Source organism: Gobio gobio (genome assembly GCF_949357685.1).
Source record: "Gobio gobio genome assembly, chromosome: 2".
In the NCBI taxonomy this organism is placed as follows: Eukaryota; Metazoa; Chordata; class Actinopteri; order Cypriniformes; family Gobionidae; genus Gobio; species Gobio gobio.
Genome location: NC_137098.1, coordinates 1,806,937 through 1,826,429, shown reverse-complemented (window position 1 = coordinate 1,826,429; position 19,493 = coordinate 1,806,937). Strand labels below are relative to the sequence as shown.

The 19,493-nt window shown below is 51.5% G+C and overlaps 1 protein-coding gene across 1 annotated transcript in view; it reads left to right on the top strand.

Annotated features, from left to right (window-relative positions):
• The window catches only part of LOC307139566 (cadherin-1-like), a gene marked incomplete at its 3' end in the record, with an annotated part of 29,243 nt that extends 10,062 nt beyond the window's left edge, over nucleotides 1-19,181 (top strand). The window contains exons 3-12 of the mRNA XM_079838575.1: nucleotides 3,400-3,635; nucleotides 16,228-16,377; nucleotides 16,464-16,619; nucleotides 17,002-17,146; nucleotides 17,226-17,398; nucleotides 17,485-17,613; nucleotides 17,700-17,885; nucleotides 17,972-18,216; nucleotides 18,704-18,861; nucleotides 18,937-19,181. Coding sequence (XP_079694701.1) covers nucleotides 3,400-3,635; nucleotides 16,228-16,377; nucleotides 16,464-16,619; nucleotides 17,002-17,146; nucleotides 17,226-17,398; nucleotides 17,485-17,613; nucleotides 17,700-17,885; nucleotides 17,972-18,216; nucleotides 18,704-18,861; nucleotides 18,937-19,181 — 1,823 coding nt within the window. The remainder of the gene's footprint in view (nucleotides 1-3,399; nucleotides 3,636-16,227; nucleotides 16,378-16,463; nucleotides 16,620-17,001; nucleotides 17,147-17,225; nucleotides 17,399-17,484; nucleotides 17,614-17,699; nucleotides 17,886-17,971; nucleotides 18,217-18,703; nucleotides 18,862-18,936) is intronic.
• Nucleotides 19,182-19,493: the final 312 nt, after the last annotated feature.

The window sequence follows — 19,493 nt, the reverse complement described above, 5'->3', positions numbered from 1 at the left end:
AGAGTCTCGTTCCATCATGGCCGCCATTCCAGAGTCTCGTTCCTTCATGGCCGCCATTCCAGAGTCTCGTCCCTTCATGGCCGCCAGTCCAGAGTCTCGTCCCGTCATGGCCGCCATTCCAGAGTCTCGTCCCGTCATGGCCGCCATTCCAGAGTCTCGTCCCGCCATGGCCGCCATTCCAGAGTCTCGTCCCGCCATGGCCGCCATTCCAGAGTCTCGTCCCGTCATGGCCGCCAGTCCAGAGTCTCGTCCCGTCATGGCCGCCAGTCCAGAGTCTCGTCCCGTCATGGCCGCCAGTCCAGAGTCTCGTCCCATCAATGCCGCCATTCCAGAGTCTCGTCCCCTCATGGCCGCTATTCCAGAGTCTCGTCCCATCAGGCCGCCAGTCCAGAGTCTCGTCCCATCATGGCCGCCGTTCCAGAGTCTCGTCCCTTCATGGCTGCCAGTCCGGAGTCTCGTCCCGTCATGGCCGCCATTCCAGAATCAATGGCCGCCATGGCCGCCTGTCCAGAGTCTCGTCCCGTCATGGCCGCAAGTCCAGAGTCTCGTCCCTTCATGACCGCCATTCCGGAGTCTCGTCCCATCATGGCCGCCATTCCGGAGTCTCGTCCCGTCATGGCCGCCATTCCAGAATCCATGGCCGCCATTCCAGAGTCTCGTCCCGTCATGGCCGCCATTTCAGAGTCTCGTCCCTTCATGGCCGCCAGCTTTCATTTCCGTCATGGCCGCCATTCCAGAGTCTCGTCCCTTCATGGCCGCCAGCTTTCATTTCCGTCATGGCTGCCACACCAGAGCCTCGTCCCTTCATGGCCGCCATTCCAGAATCCATGGCCGCCATTCCGGAGTCTCGTCCATTCATGGCCGCAAGTCCAGAGTCTCGTCCCGTCATGGCCGCCAGTCCAGAGTCTGCAGCCAAGATGGCCACCACACCTGAGCCCTCAGGCAAGATGGTCCCCACGCCAGAGTCTCCAATCCCAGAATCATCTTCAGAGTGTGCAGCGCTGACCATTGTGGCCACAGCTATGTGGTGTGTTTAGGCAGCGCACGCATCAACTCCAGCCCCAGACCAGCATCCAGCAATGGCTCCAGCCCCTGACCAGAGACTCTGTCTCCTGTCCCCAGTCCAGAAAAGACTCCGTCCCCTGTCCAGGGGCCAGTGAGGACATCGTTCCCTGTCTAGGGGCCAGTGAGAATGCTGTTCCCTGTCCAGGGTCTAGAGAGGACTTCAGTCAGGAGTAGCTCCGCCCAAGAAAATTGGGGAGGGGGCTACCAGTCCACGGAGGCCATACCTGAATGACCGTCGCCACCATAGTCCTCTGAGCTGCCTGCACCGCCATGATCCCTTGAACTACCAGTACCGCCATGGTCCCTTGAACTACCAGTACCGCCATGGTTTGTTAAGCTTGTTTGCCTTTGTGTATATATATAGCCTAGTGCTTCAGTTGTTGTTTGTCGGTCGTTGCTCCTGTATGTGTGTTCCTGTCATTGCGCTTCTGCCTGTTTGTGGATACTCTTGGATTTTCAGTTTATTGTTGTTTGTAATTAAATTGTTCGTGCTGCATTTGGATTCTCACTCCGCTTCATCCCTGCTCGCACGTTACAGTTGAATTGAGTCTAAGTGTTGAAGCTCAAAATAAGTGTTGATTAAGGATGTAAATCATTATCAGTGGGTACTTGATTCACCCATTATACGTTACTACAGAAAAGCTGGTATCATTAAGTTTAAAATTGAGTATTGACTTGGCAACCCTTATTTTACTTACTAATCACGAAGTTGATGTTCTGGTATTTTTGACAACACTATTTCAGATCATTGTCACACTTGGAGGGTTTCCATAGCATCATTTACATTTACATTTACATTTAGTCATTTAGTAGACGCTTTTATCCAAAGCGACTTACAAATGAGAGCAAAAGAAGCAACTAGAACAGTCAAGGGCAACCGTATGCAAGTGCTGTAGCAAGTCTCAGTTAATCTAGCTCAGAACACACAGGACAGTTTTTTTTTTTTTTTTTTTTTTTAAATTAGACAGATAGAAAATGAACAGAATGATAAGTGCTATTATTGATTGGTCAGGTGCTGCTGGAAGAGATGTGTCTTTAGGTGTTTTTTGAAAATGGCTACAGACTCGGCCGCACGAATTGAGATAGGCAGGTCATTCCACCAGGTGGGAACGGCCCAGGAAAAAGTCTGTGAGAGCGATTTCATGCCTCTCTGGTATGGCACCACAAGGCGTCGTTCACTAGCAGAACGTAAGTTCCTGGAGGGTGTGTAGAGCCAGTGACCACAGAGCCAGTGGTTGCTTTGAAGGCGAGCACCAGTGCCTTGAATTTGATGCGAGCAGCTATTGGCAGCCAGTGCAGACTGATGAAGAGAGGCGTGACGTGTGCTCTCTTCGGCTCGATAAAAGACCACTCTCGCCGCTGCATTCTGGATCAGTTGCAAGGGTTTGATAGTGCATGCCGGAAGGCCCGCTAGAAGAGCATTACAGTAGTCCAGCCTGGAGAGAACAAGAGCTTGGACCAGTAGTTGTGTGGCATGCTCTGATAGGAAGGGTCTAATCTTCCTAATGTTGTATAATGCAAATCTGCAGGATCGGGTTGTTGCAGTGATGTGGTCAGTGAATTTTAGCTGATCATCAATCACAACTCCAAGGTTCCTGGCTGTCCTGGACGGAGTTATGGTTGATGAACCTAGCTGAATGGAGAGATTGTGGTGAAGTGCTGGGTTGGCTGAGACCACAAGAAGTTCTGTCTTTGCAAGGTTAAGTTGAAGGTGATGTTCCTTCATCCAGGCAGAAATGTCTGTTAGGCAGGCAGCGATACGAACACCAACCGATGGATCATCTGGTTGAAATGAGAAGTAGAGTTGAGTGTCGTCGGCATAGCAGTGATAGGAAAAGCCATGTTTCTGAATGACCGATCCCAGTGATGACATGTAGATGGAGAAGAGAAGTGGTCCAAGCACTGAGCCCTGGGGAACTCCAGTAGCTAGATGATGTGACTTAGACACTTCACCTCTCCATGACACTCTGAAGGACCTACCTGAGAGGTAAGACTTGAACCACTGGAGAGCAGTTCCTGAGATGCCCATCTTCATGAGAGTTGACAGGAGGATCTGGTGGTTAACTGTGTCAAAAGCAGCAGACAAATCCAGTAAGATAAGTGCTGTGGATTTGGAAGCCGTTCTTGCCTGTCTGAGTGCCTCCGTAACCGAGAGCAGGGCAGTCTCAGTTGAGTGGCCGCTTTTGAAGCCGGATTGGTTGATGTCCAGGAGGTTGTTCTGTTCAAGACACAAGAAACATCTACTGACACAGCGTCTTGTTCCCCACTCAGGGAACCAGGTTTACATATGTGACAAGATGCTTTATTGTGCCAATTGATCTCTTTTTCTGACAGTAATTTTCAATACATGTGATGGAAGAACAGGATTGCTCTTTCAGTCCGCTGACAAGTGGTTTGATGTGGACACGGATGGGACTGTAACACTCAAGAGACAAGTGACTCTTCATGAAGACCACAAGGTGTTTTCTGTGCACGCTTGGGACTCCAGTGGCGAGAAACACACGGTATCTGTCAGAGTTGAGCGTGTTCACCATCATAAGGACCATCACATGAACATGTCCTCTCCACAGGTACAAATCCAGGCACAAGCCTGTCCTGTTTGCTTTTGTTTCTATTGCTGCCTTGTTTGTTGCCATATTCAATACTCACACCTGTTCCTCATTAGCCCATTGTTATCTTGTGTATATAACCGTCAGTGTCTTCTGTGTTGATTGTCAGGGATTGGCTGTTTGTTTGGTGTTCTCAGTTCGGTGCCTTGTGTTCTTGTTATTATTTAGACTCTTATTTTCATTAAGTCTTACCCTGCATTTGGATCCAGTCCTCCCTTGTTATTGAGTTCAACCAGTGTTATAGTAAGGCCATGATTGAGAACATATTCCACAATAGTGGCCTTTATTTAATCAGAAATGTTTTACCTCCCTACCCTTCCACCTCCATGCATCCTTGAACTGGTTGATCATTGGTGATCTAATGATTTGCATTCCCCTTTATTTAAATTTAAGATTCACCTGTGCAATTCATCAATTCCGGACACTTTTACCAAAGAAGTCTAATACAAATTTATAGAAAATGTACTTGATAAATTATGACAACTATTTGTGGTTTAAAATGAAAAAAAAAAAAAACATTAATGTCACCCTCGTGTCATTCCAAACTCGAAAGACTTTTGTTCATCTTCAAATCACAAATGAAGATATTTTAAATCTGAGAGATTTCTGTCCCTCCATTGACAGTCCATGCAACTACCACTGTCACTTCAAAAAGTTAATGAAAAGATTGTAAAAGGAATACATAATCGAACAGTTTAGTCTACATTTTCCGAAGAGACACAATCGCTTTATATGACAAACAGATTTAATTTAGGCTTTTTATTCACATACATATTGATCAAGTCAGGTCACCTTTATTTATATAGCGCTTTTTGCAATACAAATTGTTTCAAAGCATAACATAAAAATAATGCAAGAAAGATTGTTTTGGCTGTACAGCCACTCTAGAAGAAAATGGTTTCAGTCCAGCTTAAGTAAATTCAGTGATCGTTAATTTCTGTTGTCCATCCATCCATCCATCTTCTTCCGCTTATCCGGGGCCGGGTCGCGGGGGCAGCAGTCTAAGCAGAGATGCCCAGACTTCCCTCTCCCTAGACACTTCCTCTAGCTCTTCCGGGGGGACACCGAGGCGTTCCAAGGCCAGCCGGGAGACATAATCCCTCCAGCGTGTCCTCGGTCTTCCCCGGGGCCTCCTCCCGGTTGGACATGCCCGAAACACCTTCCCGGGAAGGCGTTCAGGAGGCATCCGGAACAGATGCCCGAGCCACCTCAGCTGTCCCCTCTCGATGTGGAGGAGCAGCGGCTCTACTCCGAGTTCCTCCCGAGTGACTGAGCTTCTCACCCTATCTCTAAGGGAGCGCCCAGCCACCCTGCGGAGAAAGCTCATTTCGGCCGCCTGTATCCGGGATCTTGTCCTTTCGGTCATGAACCAAAGCTCATGACCATAGGTGAGAGTAGGAACGTAGATTGACCGGTAAATCGAGAGCTTCGCCTTACGGCTTAGCTCTTTCTTCACCACGACAGACCGGTACATCGCCCGCATTACTGCAGAAGCTGCACCGATCCGTCTGTCAATCTCCCGTTCCATCCTCCCCTCACTCGTGAACAAGACCCCTAGATACTTAAACTCCTCCACTTGGGGCAGGAACTCTCCACCAACCTGGAGTGGGCAAGCCACCCTTTTCCGACTGAGGACCATGGCCTCGGATTTGGAGGTGCTGATCCCCATCCCAGCCGCTTCACACTCGGCTGCAAACCGTCCCAATGCATGCTGAAGGTCCTGGTTAGAAGGGGCCAACACGACAACGTCATCTGCAAAGAGCAGAGACGAAACCGTGTGGTCCCCAAACCTGACACCCTCCGGCCCTTGGCTGCGCCTAGAAATTCTGTCCATAAAAATTATGAACAGAACCGGCGACAAAGGGCAGCCCTGCCGGAGTCCAACATGCACCGGGAACAAGTCTGACTTACTGCCGGCAATGCGGACCAAACTCCTGCTTCGGTCATACAGGGACCGGACAGCCCTCAGCAAAGGACCCCGGACCCCATACTCCCAGAGCACCCTCCACAGGACGCCGCGAGGGACACAGTCGAATGCCTTCTCCAAATCCACAAAACAAATGTGGACTGGTTGGGCAAACTCCCATGAACCCTCCAGCACCCTATAGAGGGTATAGAGCTGGTCCAGTGTTCCGCGACCAGGACGAAAACCACACTGTTCCTCCTGAATCCGAGGTTCCACTATCGGCCGGATTCTCCTCTCCAGTACCCTGGCATAGACTTTCCCGGGGAGGCTGAGAAGTGTGATCCCCCTATAGTTGGAACACACCCTCCGGTCCCCCTTCTTAAAAAGAGGGACCACCACCACGGTCTGCCATCCCAGAGGCACTGTCCCCGACCGCCACGCGATGCTGCAGAGGCGTGTCAGCCAAGACAGCCCCACAACATCCAGAGACTTGAGGTACTCAGGGCGGATCTCATCCACCCCCGGTGCCTTGCCACCGAGGAGTTTCTTGACCACCTCGGTGACTTCAGCCCGGGTGATGGACGAGTCCTCCTCTGAGCCCCCAGCCTCTGCTTCCTCAATGGAAGACGTGACGGCGGGATTGAGGAGATCCTCGAAGTATTCCTTCCACCGTCCGACAACATCCCCAGTCGAGGTCAACAGCCGCCCATCGCCACTGTAAACAGCGTTGGTAGGGCACTGCTTCCCCCTCCTGAGGCGCCGGACGGTTTGCCAGAATCTCTTCGAGGCCAGCCGATAGTCTTTTTCCATGGCCTCACCGAACTCCTCCCAGGCCCGAGTTTTTGCCTCCACGACCACCCGGGCTGCAGTCCGTTTAGCCTGTCGGTACCTGTCAGCTGCCTCAGGAGTCCCACAAGCCAGCCAGGCCCGATAGGACTCCTTCTTCAGCTTGACGGCATCCCTTACTTCCGGTGTCCACCACCGGGTTCGGGGATTGCCGCCTCGACAGGCACCGGAGACCTTGCGTCCACAGCTCCGAGCAGCCGCTTTGACAATGGAGGTGGAGAACATGGTCCACTCGGACTCAATATCTCCAGCCTCCCTCGGGATCCTGTCGAAGCTCTGCCGGAGGCAGGAGTTGAAGATCTCTCTGACAGGAGACTCGGCCAAACGTTCCCAGCAGACCCTCACAGTACGCTTGGGTCTACCGGGTCTGTCCAGCTTCCTCCCCCGCCATCGGATCCAACTCACCACCAGGTGGTGATCAGTTGACAGCTCCGCCCCTCTCTTCACCCGAGTGTCCAAGACATACGGCCGCAGATCAGATGAAACGACCACAAAGTCGATCATTGACCTACGACCTAGGGTGTCCTGGTGCCATGTGCACTGATGGACACCCTTATGCTTGAACATGGTGTTCGTTATGGACAAACTGTAACTAGCACAGAAGTCCAATAACTGAACACCACTCGGGTTCAGATCAGGGGGGCCGTTCCTCCCAATCACGCCCCTCCAGGTTTCACTGTCATTGCCCACGTGGGCGTTGAAGTCCCCCAGTAGAACGACGGAGTCCCCAGTCGGAGCACTCTCCAGCACCCCTCCCAGAGACTCCAAGAAGGTCGGGTACTCTGCACTGCCGTTCGGCCCGTAGGCACACACAACAGTGAGAGACCTATCCCCGAGCCGAAGCCGCAGGGAAACGACCCTCTCGTTCACCGGGGTAAACTCCAACACATGGCAGCAGAGCTGGGGGGCTATAAGCAAACCCACACCAGCCCGCCGCCTCTCACCATGGGCAACTCCAGAGTGGTAAAGAGTCCATCCCCTCTCGAGGAGTGTGGTTCCAGAGCCCAAGCCATGCGTGGAGGTGATTCCGACTATCTCTAGTCTGAACCTCTCAACCTCACGCACAAGCTCAGGCTCTTTCCCCGCCAGCGAGGTGACATTCCATGTCCCAAGAGCCAGTTTCCGTGTCCAGGGATCGGGTCGTCTAGGCCCCCGCCTTCGACTGCTGCCCGATTCGCTTTGCACCGGCCCCTTACGGTCCCTCCCGTGAGTGGTGGGCCCACGGGAAGGTGTCCCCACGTCGCTCCTTCGGGCTGAGCCCGGCCGGACCCCGTGGGGGAAGGCCCGGCCACCAGGCGCTCGCATACGAGCCCCAACCCCAGGCCTGGCTCCAGGGTGGGGCCCCGGCTGCGCCATACCGGGCGACGTCACGGTCCTCCTTCTTTTTGTCATCATAAGGGTTTTTGAACTGCTCTTAGTCTGACCCGTCACCTAGGACCTGTTTGCCTTGGGAGACCCTACCAGGGGCATATAGCCCCGGACAACATAGCTCCTAGGGTCATTCGGGTACTCAAACCCCTCCACCACGTTAAGGTGGCAGTCCATGGAGGAGTGGTCCTTCGAGCCGGAATTTCTGTTGTAAAAAAGTTAATTTATTTCATTTATCTATATAGCCTCTCTAGAGAAAAGAGTTAAGTTAGTTCATTTCTCATACAATGGTGTCAATGCAGACAGATCAATAATTTTGTTGAATATGAAGTGATCAGCGAACATAAACAGAAGCTCAATGTGAATCTCAAACGTACTGCCTAACACACGAGACTGAACCTCATTGGTACTCGCCCATCAAGCAAACATGCTTGAACTTTTGTTAACCACATCTAATGTGTGTGAATGTTTATATAAAGAAAGCACCAGGCCCAGACGGTTTCACCAGCCTATCTGAAACACAGATCTTCAACAGATCAATGGAGCTGTGCAAAGTCCCTTCCTACTTTAAATGCTCAAAATAAATCAAAAATGACCTGTTGCTTTAACGTCTGTGGTCATGAAGTCAGCCTGTTGTAAAGCCTTGAAGGACATCACTGGATCCATGCTAGACCCGCTGTAGTTTGTTTATCAGGCAAACAGGTCTGTGGATGATGGGACTGCAGTACATCTGAAACATCTCGACAGATCTGGGACTTATGTGAGCATCCTGCTTGTGGACTTCAGCTCAGCTTTCAACATCATCCCTAGAACTCCTCCAGACCAAACTAACCCAGTTCCCATTCAGTCGGTCACGTTCGACGTACGTCGGACGTACCGACGAATTGGGATCACTTCTGGGAGCTCCTATCAGCTTCGAGCTATCTAGAACCGGCCAATGAACAATTGGCGTGCGAGATTTGCATCTCGCGCTCCGCCCAACGCCGCGGGTATAAACAGGAAGCGAGAGCGAATGCACGCTGTCATTCACTTCGGAGCCACACGGCATGAAGACGACTCTCAAAGCATTGCTTGAGTTTATCGCTGCTATCAGCAAGAGTAATTACTTACCGGAGAATCCAGAGGAAACGAGTGTTGGAGGAACGGCACACTTCAGCGGGACCCGCGCTGACTCATCGGCTGCCTCTGCAAACAGAGAAAAACTGCTGTTTTCACAGCAACGAGCAATTGTTGGTCTGGTTGGGCGTTTTTCCTGTTTTGAGTACAGGCACGGGCTGCACAACAATCCCGTGCGCTGTCGCGTTTCCCCCTGAGTGCTTCAGCACAGAGCGTTTCCTCACAAAAGAGTTCACGGGTGACGTGCCGTCCTTTTCAGGATGTCTTACCACCCGTGCGTTTCTGGATGCAGTCGTTCCCTGTCCCCTGCTGACGGTCACAATCGCTGTCTCACGTGTTTGGGCACACAGCACGCTGAGGCGGCGTTTGTGGATAGTTCGTGTTCCCACTGCGGGAACATGACTATCTCGGAGCTAAGATCGAGACTCTCCTACCTCCGGGCTGGGGGAGTCCCCTTACCCATCCCACGAACCAGGGCTGCCCCTAATCCGGGCGGACCTGCTTCTTTGGATGGCCAGGGTGATCTGAGGATTACGTTTAGGGCAAACCCGCCGAGCGACCCTCCGCAGGCCCCTAAACCCTCAGCTCCACAGCCGGTAGAGCCTCCAAGAGAACCCGCTGGACCCTCCCACGGGAGACCGGTGGTGACTTTTGGAGCTCCAGCGGACGAACAGATGTCGATCGCTGCATCGGAGGGGGAGTTTCAGTCCTCGGAGGATGAAGGGTCAGCTGTACTGCCTCCCTCTGGGAGAGTGGCAACGGCTGCCCCGGACCCTGAGATGGCTGCTATGCTTTCCCGGGCCGCCGAAAGGGTTGGGTTGGAACCCTCCACCGTGTCCCGAACCCTCTAGGTTGGACGATTGGTTCCTCGGGGTGGGTCGCGCTGGTTCTCAGCGTCCCGCCCCGACACCTTTCTTCCCGGAGGTGCATGAGGAGCTCACGAGGTCGTGGACGGCACCTTTTTCTGCCAGAAACCGACCGAGTGACTCCTCCCCCCTCACTACCCTCGACGGCGGGCCAGCCAAGGGTTACGTGGGAATCCCGCCAGTGGAGCGCGCCGTCGCGATGCAACTGTGTCCGGCGACCGCCTCTAACTGGCGCGGTGACCCACGTCTCCCGTGCCGGGCCTGTAAGTTCTCTTCCAGTCTGACTGGGAAGGCTTACAAGGCCTGCGGGCAGGCTGCGTCCGACTTGCATGGCATGGCGCTGCTCCAGGTCCACCAGGCCCAGGCGCTCCTTGACATGCACGAGGGTAGGCCTGACCCAGAGCCCCTCCGGGCGACGAAAGTCACCGCCCGTTCCATCGGTCAGGCGATGTCCACGCTTGTGGTCCAGGAGCGTCATCTCTGGCTTAACCTGGCTGACATGAGGGAGACCGATAAATATCGGTTCCTGGACTCCCCCATCTCGTCAGCTGGGTTATTCGGCGACGCGGTCGAGAGCTTCGCCCAACAGTTCTCGGCCGCCCAGAAGCAGACGGAGGCGATCAAGCACATCCTGCCCCGGCGGCCCGCTGCTGCCTCCACCCCGCCGCCGGCGGCAGCGCCTCCGACTACTCGTCGCCGAGGACGTCCACCCGCCGCCGCCTCCGCCCCCGCCAAGGCACCGCAGCAGCCTTCCACCAGCCGACGGCGTGGGGCCGGCCGTGGGAAGGATGTCCAGCCCGCTCAGGCCGCTGCCAAGCCAGGTGGCAAGCGTCGTCGCAAGCGACCCTGAGACGGGCCGCCCAGAGATGGAGGAAACTGCTCTGAGGGAGATGGCTGCAGCACCACTCCTTCCCCCGGAGGAGGGCCGGGGGAAAATCTTTTGTTTGTCTGTTCCGCCGCTGGTCCCAGTGCCAGCGGCACCCAAAACATCAATAAAAGAGCAGTTTCCAATATCTCTGGGTGCCAAGAGAGCGCGCTTGGCGGTGGTCGACGCTCCCATGCCTCGCCACCCTCAAGTACCTCTCCCTTCGCCAGCAGGGGACGCCGGCTGTCGGGACGCACACAAGCGGCCTCCCCACACTCGCACGTCCCCTCCGCGGATGCAGGTAAGTGTTGCACAGCACACTCAGATCCGCTCCCATGTCCAAGCCTCCCGGATCCCTGCGTTCCGCCTCGCTGCCCCGCTGCGGGTACGTCTGTGGTGCCGATGGTCCCCCTTGCTCGGAGTCTGGGAGCCTGGCTAGCGCTTCCCAGCCCGTCTCGGTGGCTCATCCGTACCATCAGACTCGGCTATGCGATTCAGTTCGCCCGGCGTCCCCCCAAGTTCAGGGGCGTTCACTTCACGACTGTAGTGGAGGCGAACGCCCCCGTGCTCAGGGCGGAAATCGCTGTCCTACTGGCGAAGGACGCGATAGAGCCGGTCCCTCAAGCCGATATGAGGTCCGGGTTCTACAGCCCGTACTTCATTGTACCCAAGAAAGGCGGCGGGTTACGACCGATCTTGGACCTGCGATTCCTGAACCGGTCCCTTCACAGGCTGCCGTTCACGATGTTAACGCAGAAGCGCATCTTCAGGTGCATCCGTCCCCGAGATTGGTTTGCAGCGATCGACCTGAAGGACGCGTACTTTCATGTCTCGATTCTCCCTCGACACCGGCCCTTTCTGCGCTTCGCGTTCGAGGGACGGGCATATCAGTACCGCGTCTTACCCTTCGGCCTGTCCCTGTCGCCCCGCGTCTTTACGAAGGTTGCGGAGGCAGCCATTGCTCCCATGAGAGAGCATGGCATTCGCATCCTCAACTACCTCGACGACTGGCTGATTCTTGCCCAGTCGCGAGAGCAGTTGTGCGAACACAGGGACAAGGTGCTCAGTCACCTCAGCCAGTTGGGACTTCGGGTCAACTGGGAGAAGAGCAAACTCTGCCCCACGCAGAGGATCTCTTTTCTCGGTATGGAGATAGACTCGGTCGCCATGACTGCGCGCCTCACCGAGGAGCGCGTCCAGTCGGTGTTGAACTGCCTGAATTCGTTCAGAGGCAGGACAGCGGTTCCACTGAAACATTTTCAGAGGCTCCTGGGGCATATGGCATCCGCAGCCGCAGTAACTCCGCTCGGATTGCTTCATATGAGACCGCTTCAACGCTGGCTACACGATCGAGTCCCGAGATGGGCGTGGCACAGCGGTTCCCTCCGCGTCCAAGTGACTCCGAGGTGCCGCCAAACCTTCGGCCCGTGGTCGGACCCTCTGTTTCTCCGGGCGGGAGTTCCCCTAGAACAAGTGTCCAGGCACTCCGTTGTCTCCACGGATGCCTCATCCACGGGTTGGGGTGCCACGTACAACGGGCTTGCAGTTTCGGGTCTGTGGACGGGGCCTCAACTGCAATGGCATATCAATTGCCTCGAGTTGTTAGCAGTTCGTCTTGCACTCAGCCGCTTCAAAGTGCCGCTCAGAGGCAAGCACGTTCTGGTCCGGACGGACAACACTGCGGCCGTAGCGTACATCAACAAACAGGGTGGTCTAAGCTCCCGTCGCATGTCGCAACTCGCCCGCCATCTCCTCTTATAGAGTCAGAAGCATCTGAGGTCGCTTCGTGCCGTTCACATTCCGGGCCTGCTCAATCGTGCGGCCGACGAGCTGTCACGTCAGCAGGTACTTCCGGGAGAATGGCGACTCCATCCCCAGGCGGTCCAGCTAATCTGGAGTCGTTTCGGGGCCGCACAGGTAGACCTGTTTGCCTCCCCAGAGACGACCCACTGTCAGCGGTTTTATTCCTTGACCGAGGGGATCCTCGGGTCGGATGCCCTGGCCCACAGCTGGCCCCGGGAAGAACGCAAGTATGCGTTTCCCCCAGTGAGCCTTCTTGCGCAGACTCTGTGCAAAGTCAGGGAGGACGAGGAGCAGGTCCTGTTGGTCGCTCCGTATTGGCCCAACCGGACTTGGTTCCCGGAACTAGTGCTCCTCGCGACAGCACCTCCCTGGCCCATTCCTCTGAGACAGGACCTCCTGACTCAGAGACGGGGCACCCTATGGCACCCGCGTCCGGACCTCTGGAAACTCCATGTTTGGTCCCTGGACGGGACGCGGAGGTTCTAGGTGACCTACCGCAAGCGGTAGTTGACACCATTACTTCCGCTAGAGCCCCCTCTACGAGGCGCCTCTATGCGTTGAAGTGGAACCTGTTCGTCGACTGGTGCTCTTCTCGCCGAGAAGACCCCCGAAGATGTTCGGTCGCATCTGTGCTTACCTTTCTACAGGATGGGTTGGAGCGAAGGCTGTCTCCCTCCACCCTCAAAGTCTATGTCGCCGCTATCGCCGCTAATCATGAGCTCGTAGATGCAAAATCTCTAGGTAAGCACGATCTGATCGTCAGGTTCCTTAGGGGAGCGAGGAGATTAAATCCTCCTCGTCCTCCCTCCATACCCTCTTGGGACTTAAATCTGGTGCTAACCGCGCTACAGAGAGAACCTTTTGAGCCTCTGCAGTCAGCTGAGTTGAAAGTTCTGTCGTTAAAGACAATACTCCTGACTGCGTTGGCCTCCATCAAGAGGGTAGGGGACCTGCAGGCATTTTCGGTCGACGAATCGTGCCTGGAATTCGGGCCCGGTAACTCTCATGTGATCATGAGACCCCGGCCTGGATATGTGCCCAAGGTTCCCACTACTCCCTTCCGGGACCAAGTGGTGAGCCTGCAAGCGCTTCGGAGGAGGCAGACCCAGCCCTAGCTTTTCTCTGTCCCGTCCGTGCTCTCCGGACTTACGTGGATAGAACGCAAAGCTTCAGGACCTCAGAGCAGCTCTTCGTCTGTTACGGAGGACAGCAGAAGGGAAAGGCTGTCTCCAAGCAGAGGATGGCCCACTGGATAGTGGATGCCATCGTCTTGGCTTATCAATCCCAAGACGTGCCCTGCCCACTCGGGTTAAGAGCCCACTCCACTAGGGGTGTTGCCTCTTCCTGGGCACTGGCTCGTGGCGCCTCGCTGACAGATATTTGTAGAGCTGCGGGCTGGGCGACACCTAACACGTTCGCTAGATTTTATAGCCTCCGTGTAGAGCCGGTGTCTTCCTGTGTGCTCACTTCCCATCGTCAGTAACACCGAAGTACCCGTTCTAGTGTCGGCTTGCTGCGCCATTCCCTCCCCTATGGTACGGATGCGTGTGCTTATTCTGCTCCAGTCGAGTTCCCCGGAACGGCGAACCCTGTTGAGTCCTCCGCAACCCGCGGCAGTCGGACGTGGCGGAGCGTTCGACGCCAGGTCTAACACTCGTATGCATTGGTGGAACTTGTGTTAGGCTGGGTTTCGTATGTAGTGACCCCCACGGCGGTCCCATATGTGTATTCTTCCACGGTACGGCTCCCTACGGCGAGCCCGTGTCTTTCCCTCGGCAGAGTTCCTCTGCCATCTCAGGTACGTGTTGTCTCCCTCCTAATTGGCCGGGGCCACCCCTGAGACTTCCGTATGTTGTGCTGCCCACGGCCAGCCCATACGTGTATTCTCCACATGTTAACTCCCTCTGGGCATGATGTGGCTTCCGCAGCTGCCTTCACAGGCACGCTTTCCCAGCGTTATCCAATACAGTCAGCTGAGTGAGTCTTGCGGAACAGCAGCTTTGACTCTCCCTGCGTGAACCTACCCGCCCGCATCAGATCGGGGTCTGTGGGGCTCATCGCTGGGCGCTGGAAGTGGTAGTAACTATGGCGTTTTCCATAGGGGATCCCAATTCGTCGGTACGTCCGACGTACGTCGAACGTGACCGACTGAATGGGAACGTCTCGGTTACGTATGGTAACCCTCGTTCCCTGAAGGAGGGAACGGAGACGTACGTCCCGTCGCCACAGTTGCTGTACCATCACTGCAGGTCGAGCCACTACGTGTGGCTCCTCAGTGAAAAACAGCGTGCATTCGCTCTCGCTTCCTGTTTATACCCGCGGCGCGGGGCGGAGCGCGAGATGCAAATCTCGCACGCCAATTGTTCATTGGCCGGTTCTAGATAGCTCGAAGCTGATAGGGGCTCCCAGAAGTGATCCCAATTCGTCGGTACGTCCGACGTACGTCTCCGTTCCCTCCTTCAGGGAACGAGGGTTACCATACGTAACCGAGACGTTCTCTGTTCCTAGCTCCGTCTGTTAATGGATCACCAGCTTTCTGACAGACAGGCAACAGTTAGTGAGACTGAGAAAACTCATATCCAACACCTGTACAATCAGCACTGGCACCTGTGCTCTCCTATACACCTGGGGCCGGTTGCATAAACTGCTTAGACTAGTCTTAAAAGTTAGTCGTATATTTTTTTCTTTAAGACTGTTCTTAACTTTTTAAAGTCAGTTACATAATTTTGATTGGTCTAATTTGAATCAGATAAGTAAGACTGATAACCTCTTGACTAATTGCTAGAGTGTCAAATTAGTTGCTAAGACAAGTCTAAACATAATGGCTAAGTTTATGCAACTGGCCCCAGGGGTGTCCAAAGTCGGTCCTGGAGGGCCACTGTCCAGCAGAGTTTAGCTCCAACTTGCCTCAACACACCTGTCTGGAAGTTTCTAGTATGCCTAATAAGACCTTGATTAGCTGGTACAGGTGTGTTTAATTTGGGTTGGAGCCAAACTCTGCAGGACAGCGGCCCTCCAGGAGCAGGCTTGGACACCGCTGCTGTACTCCAACGACTGCACTGCAGAAGACCCTCATGAAGTCAATCTCATGAAGTTTGCAGATAACCTGAGGAAGTTTAACCTGCTTCTGCAGTCGTAGAGTCTATCCTCTGCATGTCTGTAACTGTCTGGTTCAGCTCAGCTACCAAATCAGACCTCAGAAGACTACAGCGGATAGTCCGGACTGCTGGGAGAATCATCGGGACACCCCTCCCTGATCTTCTTTCCTCAGGCCATCTTCCTCATGAACAGTTAAATTCCCCCACTGTGCAATAAACGTGCAATACAAAACACTATTTATACTTGTATTTATTTAGCATATCATACCTATTATTCACAGTTGTTTATAACATGCATGCACATACACATCTTTTGTCTATTTTGTATATTGTGTATTTTTTATACATATTTTTATTTGCTTATTTTATTTTTATTGTCTGTTTCTTGTCGCTGTCATTCTGTCTGTGCACTGGAAGCTTCTGTCAACAAGGCAAAGTCTGTGTGTGTGTGTGTGTGTGTGTGTGTGTGTGTGTGTGTGTGTGTGTGTGTGTGTGTGTGTGTGTGTGTGTGTGTGTGTGTGTGTGTGTGTGTGTGTGTGTGTGTGTGTGTGTGTGTGTGTAAGAATACGTAAAGTGAATTCTTATTATGATTCTGCAGATACAATAATTATCCAAATATTTGATAACTTGTGTACTGTATTTAATTGTTAACAAAAATGTTTTGTTGCTCATTGCCTTTCACTAGCATTTCCAGATGGAATCTCCCTCTGATGATCTGGTTCTGATGTTTCCAAAATCTTCAATGGGTCTGAAGAGACTAAAGAGAGGTTGGGTTATTCCTCCGTTCAGTTTACTTGAGAACAACAAAGGTCCTTTTCCAATAAAGCTGGTCCAGGTGAGTGAAAGTCATTCAAAATGAGATGGACGAGAGAGAGGTTTGTCTGTTATTGACTTTGTTCTTTTATTTCTTTCTGTATTTAGATAAAGTCAGACTATTCTAGAGAAACTCCGATGCAATACAAGATCTCAGGTGAAGGGGCAGATCTGGACCCTAAGGGGACTTTAATTATAGACAGATTATCAGGGTTTGTGTCAGTGACTCGGCCACTCGACAGAGAAACAAAAGCTTCATACAGAGTAAGTTGATTTTCAGTCTCTCTAACTTTTAAAATCAACAGTTAGTTCTTAGTGTATTTCAGCATTGGATTGTCTGCTCATTCTTAATTCTTTTGAAAGCTGTCATCAGTTAATCAGATAAAAAAGGCCCCATGAAATGACAACCATTTTTTTTGTTTTCATGTGTTTGGAGAGTGTACATTTTTTGTATTTATTGTAATTTGTATATCTACTAAAAAATAAAGTCTGTTTTCTTTAGAACTACACTTGCATATTCATGTCTCAAAGATAACAGACCTGGACTAGACTAAAATATACAACTCAAATGTGTATTTAATTGTGTTTTCAAACAACCTCAGATATTTGCCTCTTAACATGCCTGTGTTTCTTCTCCTGTCTTTAGCTTATAGCTCATGCTACTGGACTTGATGTGCCTACCCTAGTAGAACGGATGGAAATTGTTTTAAATGTGATGGACGCAAATGATAATTCTCCTGTTTTTACACAAAATCCATTCAATGGAGAAGTTCCTGAAGCTGCTCAAATAGGTAGGTGTATGGTGCAGATTCTTCAAATGCCTCTTCAGCTCGTACCACCTAATCAGTCTTTATTCTTCTCTCACTGAAGGTCCTGAGTTTATGACCGTCACAGCCACTGATGCAGATGACCCAACGACTTACAATGCAGATGTCAGATACAAAATCATTAAGCAAGAACCAGAATTACCAAATCCAAACATGTTTCAAATCGACTCTTTTACTGGAGGAATTTCTGTGAATTCTGCTGGCTTGGACAAAGAGGTGAGAAATGACATTTGTTAAATGAATCTTAAAGTGGTTGTAAATGATTTTATGCAAGCAAACTCATCAGTTATCTTCCCTTTCAGAAATGGCCCAAATACACTTTGACAGTTGTGGCTGCTGACATGGAAGGAACTGGATTGATAACCACTGGCACAGCTGTTATTACTGTGACTGACAGCAATGATAACGCTCCTCAGTTTGAGCAAACCACGGTAATATATTATAACATTCTGAATATATAAATATACAAGTGTTTTAACTGTATTAATACCTGTATGCACATACATCTTTGTTTTAGCACACTGTATCCGTCCCAGAGAATAAAGTAGGAGCTGTAGTGGCCACACTTAAAGTTACTGATGGAGATGAAGTTGGATCTCCTGCCTGGTCAACCAAATATCGGATTATTGGGGGTGACAAGGGAGGGCTTTTCAATGTCACTACTGGACCCAGCCGGCTAGAGGGCATCATCACCACTGTGAAGGTACTGTGTGTTGCTCATGTGTTTGCACAGGCAATCGGTCATAATGACGTGCCTTTAGTAAAATACACTTTCTTTTCCACATTTAGCCCCTGGACTTTGAGAAGAACAAGCAACACAATCTGTCTGTGGTTGTTGAGAACGATGATCCATTTGTCGGGGCTTTGCCCACTTCCACTGCCACAGTCACAGTGAATGTTGAAGATGTGAATGAGCCTCCAGAGTTTAATCCAAAGGAGAAGAGAATTACCTATCTTGAAGATACGCCTGTTGATACTGAATTGGTTACTTTTACAGCCACTGATCCAGACATTGGAAAATCACAGAAGATAACGTAAGAATTGATTTCCCTCTCCAAGTCAATCAAGCCAACAAATTCTGACTGATTTCTCTAGAGATTCAGGACAATAAAAATCCCATAGGATTGCATTGATGGACTTTTCATGAGTTTTGTTATTTGTCAAACAGCCTCTCTAGATCTAGTAACCACTGAGAACCAGCAACTGTCTAGCACAGGGTTCCTCAAACTCGGTCCTGCAGAGTTTAGCCCCTACCCTGGTCAATCTCTCCTACCTGTGATTTTTCTAGTGATCCTGAATACCTTGATTAGCTTGCTCAGGTGTGTTTGACCAGAGTTGAGCTCAACTCTGCAGGACAGTGGCCCTCCAGGACTGAGTTTGAGGAACCCTGGTCTAGCAGCTACCTATCATGACCTATAACCCTGTTAATGTCAAATCTCTCATACACTGAATTCAAATCACAGCATGTACTGTATATCCTTTGAACTCTAATTTTAACCTAATATATTTGGTTCCTTTTAGGTATGAAGTTGGCAATGATCCTGCCGGCTGGCTGAGTGTAACTCCAGACACTGGAATCATTAAAGTCAAGAAAGAAATGGATAGAGAATCTAACTATGTGAAAGGTGGCAACTATTTTAAATACTACACGGCTATCATTTGGGCGGTGGATAATGATGGTAATTTGTGTTTAGTCTTTAAGAATAGACTTCTTGCTGGCATGGCCTTTTTCTAATGTCTGTGCTTGTGTGTAGTCGAATCTCCAGCTACTGGCACAGGAACCCTGACAATTACATTGACGGATGTAAATGACAACGCTCCTGTCATCAATGAAAGGGAGATCAAAATTTGCAACCGTGGTTCATCCCCAGTGCTTCTCTCTATAACGGACAAAGATGGACCTGATAATGCTGGACCCTTTAGTGTTGAGACCCAAGGAGAAACCAGTAAAAATTGGTCCACCTCTATGAATGAAACATGTGAGCAATTACTGATTTAACCCTTAATCGTCCCTTGGGGTCCAGCTGACCCCACTGGACTTTTCCTCCATTTTTTAAAAGTGTTCCCTTCATCTCAGGGCCATGAGACTCGGTGACTTTTCCTAAATAATCTATCTAAACATGCACAAAAAATCTGGGCTTGATTTGGTTGTTCTAAAGGTGTGTAAAAAAAAAAAATTACCGTTTAAGTCCCTCTGGGTCAGATTGACCCCACATTGAAAATGAATGGGAAAGTGTAAAAAATACATTTTTTTCACTTTTGTCAATTTTTTTTTACTAAATCCAGTATAAATCTGAAAATTTCCACATTT